Source organism: Notechis scutatus, chromosome 2 (assembly GCF_049901735.1).
Source record: "Notechis scutatus isolate UNSWTSFEM ecotype Mainland chromosome 2, rNotScu1.2, whole genome shotgun sequence".
Taxonomy (NCBI): domain Eukaryota; kingdom Metazoa; phylum Chordata; class Lepidosauria; order Squamata; family Elapidae; genus Notechis; species Notechis scutatus.
This window is the reverse complement of record NC_142010.1, coordinates 64,957,566-64,971,176: the sequence shown is the minus strand read 5'-3', so window position 1 is coordinate 64,971,176 and position 13,611 is coordinate 64,957,566. Positions and strand designations below refer to the sequence as shown.

The following is a 13,611-nucleotide window of genomic DNA, read 5'->3' as shown; positions in this document are numbered from 1 at the left end:
TAATTGCAGTTTTAATAATCTCTGTCAAAACTGAGATAAGAAATAAGAATAATGCAACCATTCTTCTTGGTCTCTCAGCAGCTTTCAATAGTACTGTATCCTTCTGAACCACCCCTGAGATTTATGAGTGGGGGGAGGACATTATATGATGGTGGTTCCTAAAATGATGTTTTCATTCAGGATGTCGGGAAGATCAAGCCCTGGATCTATCATCTGCAGATTTCTGGCACTTTCCAGTAAAATTACATCCTTAATTCTAAATAGAATTGCACTCCACTGAGCAGAAGTCCTTTGCAATTTTTTAAAACAAGTTTTATTCAGTTTTTCACATAAGTTACAAAACAAAAAAGCTCTTTTCAGTGGACAACATAATTCTGGGTCACCACTTTTACATGCAAATATGACAATAGTTATTTTTTACATTCAACTTCCTATCTTATCCAATCTTTACTTAATTCTATTATTACCTTTTCCGTTCCAACTTTTACAGAAGAAAAGAATGAATAAATTAGTCCTGGTCACTGATATTAGTCTCAATCTAAACATCCTCTCAATTAATTTCAATTATTTCAAATATATTTCTTAAACATTAATATTTCTTTTAAAGATAAAAATAATAATATGCACCTAATAAGAATTATCAATGTCCCTCCTTGTTCTTAATGATCTATATTACCCTATTAACTGATTAATTTATAATTACAAATACTTTTATTGTTACCTTTTCCAAAATACTCTTTTCTTATTTAAATCACCTATAATTCCCATATCTTCATACTTATTACATTTTAATTCTTTTATCTCTCAGATTTGCAATTTCATCGCATATTCTTTCCATAAATTCTAAATTAATACAAGCTTTTACACAAGAGAAAAAACTTAAGTCCCCTCCTTTTTATTAATTTGAGCGTGTCACTTCAGTGGTTTAAATATACCTTAATTCCCTCATCTTAATTCCCAGTAAACATTTATTTTTAGCTAGTTATAATAATAATCATTCCCTAAAAAACTACATAACATTATATATCTTTTCAGTCAGATTCCGCAATGCATTTCCCCCCTTTAATTTCATAGAATTTATTTATAGTTTCCAAACAAAAATAAGAAAAAAAAAACCCAATCCATTTAACTAGTCCTGGTCACTGATATTAATCTCATTTTTAAGCATCTTCACAATTCATTTCAATTATTTCAATTTATTTAATAAACATTGACATTTCTTTTAAAGATAAGAATAAAAATATACATTTACCTACTAAAAAATATCAGTGTCCATTCTTCCTCTTTTTTCTTTTTTTTGTAAATTTTATTTGAGTTTTCACAAAAAAAAAATACAAATAAAACATCTTTTTTGAAAGTAGCGTAATCCCGGGTTACATTTCTTCGTACAGACACAAATTCAAGTTCATGCTCATTTTTATATTCTATTCCATATCTTATTACTATTTTACATTTTCTGTATAGCTTCTCCCCTCTTTTAATTTTCTCAATTTTATTTTAATTATCTCATCTCAATTCAAATCATTATATTTGTATTTTTTGTCTGTCCTGTTTCAATTATCTATTATCTTTTCTCATTAAACAAAATTTCTCCTGTAGTTACTGATTGGAGTATGACGCCTTTATATCTTTTAAGTTTATCCATTTAACTCTTATTTAGGCTTCAATATATACCCTAAAGTTATAACATTCAATATAATACATAACTTCCATTCGGATTCTGTTTGGTACATTCTTAAAATACACACTATATTCTTAAAAAAAGAAAAAAATATAAATGTATGTAATTAAAACAACACATTCCATTCCAATTCAATTCTATCATTAATATTAATATTCATTAAAGTCTTAACTTCTTTAACATTACTTTTCAATTAAATATCATACTTCTATGGGAACAATTATAAGCTTTCCATAATTAATTCCCCCCCCCTCTTCACTTATATTTTATAAAACATTGACTAATTAAAATGTTCCCGTTCCTTCCTAATTCAATTTTCTCATTTATTTTATTTCACTTATTTTATTAACAGACATTTCACTAAATTACACTCACTATTTTATCCCTCATTTTAATCATACATTGTTTCCAATTTTCTAAAGTTATTTCTATTACTAATAGAACAATACAATCTTATGTACCTTTACAGAATCCCTTTTTCAGTTAGATTTTCAACCCATTATCTCTAAATAGGTCCTGTTTCTCTATATCTTGCTCCGGTCCTTTGTAACTTCTTTTCCTTTCCTTCTTCCCTCTCTTCTTCTCCCTCCGCTTTTTACCCCCTTGTCTCTCTAGTTCTAGTTCTCTCTTCTGTGTTCCTCTCTTCTGTTGCTTTCTAATATTAACTTATTTTTCAAGTTATTATTCCTTTTCTTGGTTGTTTTTTCAAATCTTAAACTTTTCATTCTCTTTCCCCCCCTTTCCTTTTTCCCCCCACATAAAATTACTTGTTCATTAAAGATGGCTTCTTCTTTGTCCCAGTCTTCTTATTCTGCAGGCATTTCTTGTTGTTTCTCATAGTTCGAGATCTCCATTTCTAAGAATAGAAATACGAAGCCAAAAGAACCTCTCCCTTCTTGTGCATCTTCTTTGTACTTTTTAAGTTCCATTTTCAGTTCATCTAAAAGTAGTGCCATTTTAAAACACTTTTAAACAACCACCCGATTAATTTTAGTCATTCAAATGTAATAACCAAAAATCCAAAGATCACCAAATAATCCAAATACATGCAAGCTGTTTCTTTTTGCTCTTTTTTTTTCACTTTCTCTTCTTGGGGTTACTGTTTAGTTACAAAGTTTCAGTTAAAATGTATCTTTTAGAAGTCTTGTTGAAGTTTTACTGTAGATTCTTTTTAATTCCAGGCAGTCTCCTCCCTCTTCCAGATCCTGCCCTTATTCTTTTTCTCTCCCTTCCTGCTTATGAAAAAAAAATTTAGTGTCCAGAAATCTTTATTATCCCTTTGGCATTTTATTTTATTTTCAGATTAATTGCCTATTGATGTCAAAGCGGATTTTTCTGATTTCTTATTTAAGTTTCTTAGTTGTCAGTATAGGGAAGGAGAGAGAAGAAAAAAAAAGCCAAACCTTTCCCTTTTCACTTTCCTTCGCTGCTTCTGACTCTTCTTTGGGAACAATGTTATTTTTTTGTAAGTTTAAATTCCAGGGTACCTTAGTTGTTGCTTTTACAATTTAACCCGGTCAGCCAAAACTTTCACTTCTTATCTTCCTCCTGCACATTCTTTTCCAGTTGAGTTCTTCTTTGTGGTGGCCATTTCTGACCACCGCTGCAACCGCCTTTGGGAAAGGGAGTAATGGCCAGCTGAGGAGGAGAGATGCGGCTCTCCTCAACCCTGCTGGTGGTCTCCCCCCTCTTCACCACCTCTACGGGGTGGCTTAGCCCCGAAACCAGCCGGCTCGGGGCGCTCCAGCAGCGAGCCCAGACCGAAACCACTCACGATCGCGGATTTCTGTCTGTCGCCGAAGAGACTTCAAACTGGAAGTGGCCCATTCTTCCTCTTAATAGTCTATATTTCCCCATTTTCTAAATATTTTGTAATTGCAAATACATTCTTATTATCCCTCATCTCCGTGCGGAATTTCCTGTTCTTAATTCCTTAACCATTATCTCTGTCTTATAAATAGTTTCTTTTCATTATTTTACAATTCCCATATTTCTTTATTTCCTGCTCCTATTTCTCATTACCTCTCTTCCCCTTTATTTTAAGTTCTTTGCAATTTGAGGGTTGGGTCCTGTTTTAGGAATTAGGGGTAGTCAAGGTTAAGAAAGAATTTGCTTCCATCTAGTGTGCCAATTGCTCCTTTTCCTGGAATGGCAGGAGTCCTGTCTATTTATAATAAGCTTTACATGGGGCTTCCCTTGAAAAACATTCAGAAGCTGCAGATGATCCAGAAACCCTTCGTGGTTCAGAGCCTGTTATCTGCAGGACTGCCTTCTCCCTGTAATGTTTGCCTACACCAGAGGTCTCCAAACCTTGCAACTTTAAGACTTGTGGACTTCAACTCCCAGAATTTTGAAGAATTCTGGGAGTTGAAGTCCACAAGTCTTAAATTTGTAAAGTTGGAGACGCTGGCCTACACAATAAGATCACTTATTCACTCAGTTAAAGACTTTTCACCTTCAGGAGCCTTATAAATACACTTTTTCAGTCACTTCCCCTTCTCTGGAATAGTCCCTCCCCATCATGTGCAATTGCCTCCTTCTTGCCCTGCCTTTAGTGAAGACCTGATTTTTCTGTTAAGCCATTTCAGATTGAGTCAGATAAAGACTAATGGAACTGTGTTGTTGTATAGTATAGTACAACATCTCTCTGAGGGAGATGAGTGGTTTAGAAATAGGATAAATAAGTATGTATATAAGTAACAGACTCTTGTAAGCCTATCAGAATTTCTCTCTGTCAACTCTGATACCGAACAGAATCAAGATATGATTTTCTTAAATTTCCTTATCATCCCCTCTTCCTTTTTAGAGCTAAGTTGATGATTCTTATGTAGGTTCTCCAAGGTTATTTCCATATTTCTTTACAGCAAGGAAGGCTAGTCTGTTATAATGGTTTCACAATCATGGGATTGGGCTATTTTATTATCATTAATGTTTTATAAATAACCCCTGGTTCCAGAAGAATTCATTTTAATTGCTGTTTTTCATTGATTATTTGTATGTTTGATTGGAGCAGTCTATAAGACTTGCAAATAGGCAAATAAAATAAGGCATATTTGGCTTTTCATTTCCTATATTATGTTTTCATTTGTAGAGCTTGTGGATTGAACGTACCACTCTAACCCTGACTCACAGTTTACCTGGAATCTCTCGGTGGTTTGAAGTGGAAAGGCGAGAATTGGTAATGTTTTATTTTTGTAAGCTAAGGTATAACATAAAGAGAAAGAGTGGGTAATTTTTTATCTAATGGATAAAATAACATGTTAAATGTGCTTGTTGTAACAAATGAGTGTTTCAAATAATTAAGACTAATTTAATAGAAGGACTTCCAGGAGATGAGTGATCCATTGAAGATGTCTCCATGAAAGGAGAAGTGACAACCATAACAAAGACCAATGGAACATCTCAGGATAAGGAAAGGACACAAACTTGTCCACATGTGCTTGGGATGGCTGCTACCTGCAAGGAAACTGCAATGTTGGGAAACAGGAATAGCCTTCTTGCTTACAGTTGCAATTGGTGCTTTTTAGAGGACACTAAGTTTGCTAACCTCACTTTGTAAATTGCTTATTAACTACTTTTAAGCTGTTACGAGACACTCAGAATGTCAGGTTTGAAAATATGTGAGTTTTAAAAATTTGAAGTAAACAGCAAAAAGCTAAATAAATCTTGATCTTTGAAAGTTACAAACAGATTAAAAATTCAGATAAATTTGGAATATAGAAACTTTTACAGTAAGTTTTTGGAATTAATAAAGAACAGCTTTTCACTGGAAATAGATCTGTTTTGGTATTTGCAAAATATAAAGATAACTTATTTTATTATTTTAAAAATGACACTAGATGCGACTAAAGATTCTAGGCAGAAGGGGGAAAAATGTCTATCTTGATATTAATTATTTAGGACCTATAAAATGATGAAAATGTTATATAACATTCAAACTATTAAAGAAGACTTTTGAAGAATTGACCTTAAAATTAGCAGCCATAATATCAACAGTATCAGTCATGATGTCTATGGATAGGCTATGTCCAAAATATGTTATTAAAGAAATGACTGGTGTTGAACAAATTTTATCTGACAGACAGTGATGGTACTGAAAGTGGATTTACAAAGAAGAACTTGGAAAAGAATGTCTCATTGGATATACAAAAGAAACTGAAAATTGTTTTAAAAATGATAAGGAAAATACAAAGAGTAAAACCAAGAAAGTGACCTGAATAATTTTTTCTTAGTGGATTTGCAAAAATAGAATAGAATAGAATAGAATAGAATAGAATAGAATAGAATAGAATAGAATAGAATAGAATAGAATAGAATAACAGAGTTGGAATGGACCTTGGAGGTCTTCTAGTCCAACCCTCTGCCAAGGCAGGAAACCCTATACCACTTCAGACAAATGGTTATCCAACATCTTTTTAAAATCTTCCAATGTTGGAGCAAGTTGTTCCACTGATTAATTATTCTAACTGTCAGGAAATTTCTTTAGTTCTAAGTTGCTTCTCTCCTTGATTAGTTTCCACCCAATGCTTCTTGTCCTGCCCTTAAGTGCTTTGAAGAATAGTTTGACTCCCTCATCTTTGTGGTAGCCCCCAAGATATTGGAACACTGCTATCATGTCTCCCCTAGTCCTTCTTTTCATTAGACTAGACATACCCATATGTTTTAGCTTCCAGTCCCTAATCATCTTTGTTGTTCTTCTTTGCACTCTTTCTAGAGTATCAGCATCTTTTCTACATTGTGGTGACCAAAACTGAATGCAGTATTACAAGTGTGGCCTTACCAAGGCATTACAAAGTAGTATTAACATTTCATGTGATCTTGATTCTATCCCTCTGTTTTAACAAATCATTTATGCAAATGATTTGTTAAAACTTGAAGAACTGTAATGTGATGGGATAAGAAATCAAAGCCTACAACGTTTGTCTGAACTGAAGACGATTAGAAGAAAAAGGAAGGAATATAAAGTTATCTTATTTGAACAAGGATAAAACAAGATACGTTATTACTTCTGGACTTTCTGTTGACACCTGGACTGATGATGTTTTATGAATTTGTCTATAGATAAGGGATGGGATATAACTGATAATAGTTTATAATCTTAAAAGGAGTGAAGAGTCACTACATTTATTTATACTTACAATGAAGGTTGGAAGTTACTTCTTTATATATTTTTCTCTTCATTATATTCTTATTTTCTCTTCTCTTTTTTTCCTTTCATTTTCCATTTTACCATTGATTTTACTATTTCTCTTCCCTTTCTTTAAATTTAGTTTGTATTAAATTTTGCTATTGTAATCAAAGTTTTTAATAAAATGTATATATATGCTTGTATATCTTATAGGTTGAAGTAAGCCCGTTAGAAAATGCTATTCAAGTTGTGGAGAACAAAAATCAGGAACTAAGGACACTAATAAGCCAGTACCAACACAAACAAATGCATGGGAACATCAATCTACTCAGTATGTGCCTGAATGGAGTTATTGATGCCGCTGTGAATGGTGGCATAGCACGATATCAGGAGGTAAATTCAGACTTTTCTAATTATTGTTACTTTCAGCAGCTTTTCACAATATAGTTATATTTCATTGTTATGTTTAACAGTATATAAGAATGTTTATATAAGAAATAGTGTCAATTTTTCATAAATAGTTATAACACTACGCTTAGTTTTATGTCCATATTCTAGTCCCATGATGGTGAACTTATGATATGCATGCCAAAGGTGGCATGCAGAACCCTCTCTCTGGGCACACGAGCCGTCGCCCCAGCTCAGCCCTGCTGTGCAAGTGCACACGCGTGCCTCCTGGCAGCCAGCTGGTCTTTGGGTCACTGCCACACGAGTGGGGCGCGAGGGGGGGCGCTGCACAGGGGTAGGGTGCAGATGTGGGGTTGTGCACATGTGCCGGGGGTGGGTTATGCGCATGCAGCAGTGCATGGGTGGGGTTTACATGGGGATTGTGGGAGTCCTGCGCGCATGCGCGGGGCGGGCAGGGGTTTTGCATTTTGGGGATTGAAATTTAGAATAAATATATGGCCTACTAAAAATTGCTCAAAATTGTCCTACAGTAAGTTTACTTTGCCACTGATGTATATGTTTACAAAATCAATGGGGAAAATATAGGCTGCAAAAAATGGGAAGAAAAATGTTTAAAATGGATAGTCATAATCATGGAATGTGGGTCAAGTAAGGCTTTCCATGTTTCATGGTATAGAAAATAAAGGTACCAAGGATTATTTTTGTTCTTTTTTTATGTTTCTTAAGAAGCAGGCTATTTCCATACTACAATTAATTATTTTTCTTCTCCAGGCCTTTTTTGATAGGGATTATATCTCCTCTCATCCTGGAGATGCAGAAAAAATCACACAGTTGAAAGAACTGATGCATGAACAGGTATTCTTGTCTTTTTAAAATAAAAATAAAATAATACTGTCATAAAATTTGCTTCCTTTGATATTATGCAAAGTAACATGGGCTTATTCAAACTATATAAAATACTGAAAACCAGAAGATATTCATTTGGTTTCTGTTTATATTCTAAAGCAATCACTGAATTTAATGACAAAACAAAAAATGTAGAAATGTAGAATTTGATGTCCACCTATATAACATAATGTACTAGATGTATAAAACAAATACAGATATTTGAAAATAACTGAAAACTAAAAAAGTGGGGACAATGCAAATCTAAAAAAATGCAGTGTGCTAACTTTTATTAGCCACTTTCATCTTCACTATAAATAGAAGTGAATACACTTCCAGAACAAATCTTTTTAAAGAGATTATGCTCTAAAACTCACATTTCCTTTTCAAATAAAAAAGGCCAGTACGTTAGATTGTTTCATAGTTGCTTCAGACAAGCATATGTATCTGAATGTTTGCTATTTATCCAATTAAAATTGCTATTATTTCATAGTTTTAACATTGCTACTAGAAGATTTGTTTCAGAATAGTTACTAGGGAAGCAAAGCAATTATTGTTTAGTTATCATTTGCAATTCTTACTAGTCAAATCTGGAAATTATATCTAGTAATCATGAATTATAATTTAAATTGCGCCAATTTTTAAATATTTTAATAAATTTGCAATATTGAAAACATTGTAGTGTCGTTGAAACTGAATATTAAGTTATGATTTTAATTTTAATAGGTACATATTCTAGGAATAGGTCTGGCAGTACATGAGAAGTTTGTACATCCTGAGATGCGTCCACTCCATAAAAAATTAATTGACCAATTTCAAATGATGCGATCTAGTTTGTACCACGTAAGTTTATAATTACTCTTTGTTTATTTTAAATATACATCATTTTGTCTTTGGTTCACTGAAATTCAGCATTGAGAAATGATTCTGTTTTAAGATGGGCAGCAAATAAATTTTATAAATAAATAAATAGAGGGTACAAAGCTTTTCCACTAAACACACATTGTTAATTCAGTGTCCTTGTGGTATTATTATCTTCATGTTGTTGTTCACTGCAAAGAAATAATCCAGTTTAAACAAAACATTATCAATGATATTCTAAGGTACAGAATTTCCATATTTTTTTGTCTCTACTGATGATCTTTCTGTTACCTTCTGGAAATTATTTTGTCACCATAACTCTATTTTCAGCTTCTACATCTTTTTATTTCATTTCTGTTCTCTTCTAAAAATGTAGAGCTGGTGGACAGGCCATATTGGTTGTATCCTGTTTTATAAACAATATTTATATTCTGCCTTATCCATTCACAACTAGCAATTAATGTCCTATACAGGAGTTACCCACTCTGGAAAAATTGAGTCCAGCCTGCTCAGGAACAAGCACACCACGCAGCAATATGCTTGTATCACACAGTCCAATGAGTCCAGAGAGCATCAAAGTAATGCATCGCCACAGGTATTATTTTATACACTTCTATATTAGAAGAGTCTTTCTGTATCTTCTTTTTCAAATAACATATGAAATTGAATAATTAATATACCTGCTACATGTAACTAAAAAGTCTCATTAGCAATACTTTTGGACTATTGTAATAAATTAAAGGCCAGACTTTTAAATCAACTTCATTATTGTGGGATTAAATTTCTGTAAGATTGTTTCTGCTGTCTGAAAGTTCATTATTTCTTATTATTTATGTAGTAACCTGAAATTAACAGATAGTAACAAAATGATAAGATCATGATTAGCAACCAGATTTAATAAAAACAATCATTTTTCACAGTTATTAATATCTGAAAATTGATGTTGTTGAAGATAATTATGTAGCCTGAATGATTGCAAGTTAAACATTAATGATGAAAATATAAAGAAAATGATTTAGTGCACCTTAGAATATTTATTAAAGATGGGAAAATGGACGGAGAAATTTTAAAATGTGAAAAGTAGAATAACAGTGCTCAGATGCCAGGAATGAATGAATATGTCAAAAACAAAAACACTACCACAAAACGGTTGTGTATAAAACCATGATTCTATCAGAAGTGAAAAACTGGATGTGTCAAAAAACATTTTTTATTGAAATGGAAGTGGATTACTTACGTGTGTGTGATAAAACCAGAAAAAACAAAGTAATAAATTAATAGGTGCTGTCAGATGAATTTGAATTACAAAAAAAGCAGTATGAAAGTAATTCAGCTTTTTATCATATAGATAAAATGAATGAAGACTGAATTGCAAAAATGATGTACAAAGGAGGAATTAATATTTTTGAGAGGAAGTTGAAATATGGTTAGATGGAGTTGATGAAAACTTGGAAGAGAGAGATTATTAGTTTAAAAAAAAGAGAAGACAGTATCTGGATAGAATGTGATGTTGTATTTCCATTCTTTTTTCTTATATTAGACTTTGATTTCTCTTGTTCACTATTCCTCATCACTTTTTTCTTTACCTTCTGATGTTTATTCCAAAAGAAAGTAGTATGATGAATTTATTTATATTGCTAAGTTTTAACTATTTCCAATTGGGAACAATGTATATATTTTTTTAATTTGCTATTTTTTTAAAAAAAATTCCCATGCAGAAATAAAAAATGCTTGTCTCTGTGATATATACAGATGTTTGAAGAGTTTGAAGTTCAGTATGTTTCAGTAAGAAATTTTCTTCATTAAATAAGCAAGAAAATACTTGCTAATAGCAGCTTTGTATATTTTTCTAGCCCATTGAATATGCTGGGTACAGTCCGACACTCGTCATCTTCCCTTTCTTCCCATACATCAAGTGAAACAGGAAATATGGTTATATTAACAGACAGTTCTGTTGGAGAAAATGCAGAGGATGTGTACCACATGCAGGTATCATGCAAATATATTAGAAACACGTTGCAAGCAATATGTGTAATTCATGATTATTATACAGAAAAAGATACAGTACATACAGTGTGCTTGTAAAAGTTATTACTGTAACATAGTAGGTAACAGACTGGGCTACAAACTGAGCAGTCTCTGTCTATTCCATGAACTTGCCTATGAGACCTTCGGCAAAATATCTTTCTTCGAGGCCACAGTTCTCCAAAGACTTCTATCTAAGGGCTTCATGGCACCAGACTTGATGACAAAGACATTATTTATTTATTTATTTATTTGATTTGCCAATTGTTTACAAGATAATAAGTATAAGTGTATACATAGTTGTGAATACATGAAATGGGTACATATAAGAAAAATAAAAGAAGAATAAAAGAAACAATAGGACAGGGACGGTAGGCACGTTGGTGCGCTTATGCACGCCCCCTACAGACCTCTTAGGAAAGGGGTGAGGTCAATAGTAGACAGTCTAAGGTTAAAGTTTTTGGGGTTTGGGGAAGAAACTACAGAGTCGGGTAGAGTATTCCAGACATTGACCACTCTATTGCTGAAGTCGTATTTCCTGCAATCAAGTTTGGTGCGGTTAACTTTGAGTTTGTATCTATTGTGTGCTCTTGTGTTGTTATGGTTGAAGCTGAAGTATTCATTGACAGGTAGGACATTGCAATGTATGATTTTATATACCATGCTTAAATCAGACCGAAGACCGGCGTAATTCAAGGTTTTCTAGTTCTAGAATTTCAAGTCTGGTGGCATAAGGTATTCTACAACGAGTAGAGGAGTGGAGAACTCTTCTTGTAAAATATTTCTGGACTTTCTCAATTGTGCTAATATCAGATACGTAATGTGGGTTCCAGACTGATGAACTGTATTCGAGTATTGGTCTAGCAAATGTTTTGTATGCTCTGGTTAGTAGTGTGATATTACCAGAGAAAAAGCTACGTAGGATTAGGTTAACAACTCTTAATGCCTTTTTGGCTATGTAGTTGCAGTGGGCTCTAGCACTTAGATCATTAGAGGTGAGTATTCCAAGGTCCTTTACAGAGCTTGGGTCATCAACAAGATCTTGACTATTCAGCTTGTATTTTATTTTCTGATTTTTTTTGCCAATATGTAAGACAGAGCATTTATTTGTTGAGATTTGAAGTTGCCATTTGTTTGACCATTCTGATACATAGTCAAGATCTTTTTGTAGGGTAGCAGTATTGTCTGTGGTATTGAACAGCTTTACATCATCAGCGAAAAGAATGCAATTGCTCTTAATATGATCACAGAGGTCATTTATGTAGAGTATGAAGAGAGTTGGTCCTAGAACACTGCCTTGGGGGACACCACTATTGACAGGTACAGAATTTGATAGGACGCTCCCAATTTTGACCATTTGTTGTCTGTTTGCCAGGAATGCTTCTATCCAGTTATTCAGTTGTCCAGAGATACCATAGGATTTTATTTTTAGGAGTAGTTTGTTGTGTACCACTGAATCAAAGGCTTTACAGAAGTCTATGTAGATTGCGTCTATTGCTTTGCCCTGGTCGAGTTGTGTCGTCCATATGTTTTTGCAGTGTAAGAGTTGCAGATTACAGGATAGTTTTTTTCTGAAACCAAATTGTTTATTGGAGAGTAGGTTGTTTGTCTCTAAGTGGAGGATGATGGATTGGTTAATAATTGATTCCATGACTTTACAGGTGACGCAGCATAAGGAGATTGGTCTGTAATTTTCAACTAGGCTTGGGTCTCCCTTTTTGAAGATGGGGATGACTGTGGCTTGTGACCATAGGTTAGGCAAGGAGCTGGTCCTGAAAGATTTTTCAAAGATTATGCTTAGAGGTTTGGCTATGGCAGTGGATAGCTTTTTTAAGAAGTAGGCACATATTCCATCAGGTCCAATAGATAGAGATGGTTTTAGATTGCGTAGTGCTTTTTCAACATTGTCTTCTGTAAAATCGATATGTATTAGATCATTGTTGTTGTCTGTGGTACGGCTAGGAAATACTGGGCATGATCCATTGCTGTTTACAAATACTGAGCCGAAGAATGTGTTAAAGATGTTGGCTTTAATGGTGTCGTCGTTGCAGTCTTTACCATCAGGTCCTATCAAGGGTGGGATAGACCTTGAGTCTTTTAGTTTGTTGTTTACAAAATTGTAAAAAGCACGGGTGGAATTGGTGCTTAGAAGGTTTTCCTCTTGTTTAATGTGATAATTGATGCATTTGGTCTTTATCTTGTGGCATAAATTTTTGTATCGGCTTTTGAAATTGGCAACGTGACCAGATTTGTTTTTCCGCCAGAGTGATCTCTTTTTGGATTGAAGTTTCTTTATTGTTATGGGTAATCTGCTTTTTTGTTTTGTTTTGGGAGTTGTTGTTGGTACATATAGTTTGATGACTCTTTTGACTTCAAGTAAAAATATTTTGTAATGGTCTTCAACAGTATTGCATCCAGTGAATAGAGATTGCCAATCAAGGGATGAGAGATCGTTGTCTATAAGATCATAGTTGCCTTTTTTGAAGTTACAATTGGGGATTACATCATTGTGGTGATTTTTGTGTGGGCGTATGTTGAGACAAAAGTCAATCATATTGTGGTCACTGCTGGAAAAGGGTTCTTTAGTTTGTATTCCGTAAATTAAATTCAAACTATTGCAGAA

At 33.5% G+C, this 13,611-nt stretch overlaps 1 protein-coding gene across 8 annotated transcripts in view; it reads left to right on the top strand.

Moving 5' to 3' along the window:
- DOCK3 (dedicator of cytokinesis 3) overlaps positions 1-13,611 on the top strand; it is a 200,059-nt gene that overhangs the window by 159,582 nt on the left and 26,866 nt on the right. For all 8 annotated transcript variants that reach the window (XM_087954950.1, XM_087954949.1, XM_087954948.1 and 5 more), the window contains 6 exons: positions 4,773-4,859; positions 7,023-7,202; positions 7,989-8,072; positions 8,829-8,945; positions 9,437-9,558; positions 10,817-10,952. In XM_087954950.1, coding sequence (XP_087811076.1) covers positions 4,773-4,859; positions 7,023-7,202; positions 7,989-8,072; positions 8,829-8,945; positions 9,437-9,558; positions 10,817-10,952 — 726 coding nt within the window. The remainder of the gene's footprint in view (positions 1-4,772; positions 4,860-7,022; positions 7,203-7,988; positions 8,073-8,828; positions 8,946-9,436; positions 9,559-10,816; positions 10,953-13,611) is intronic.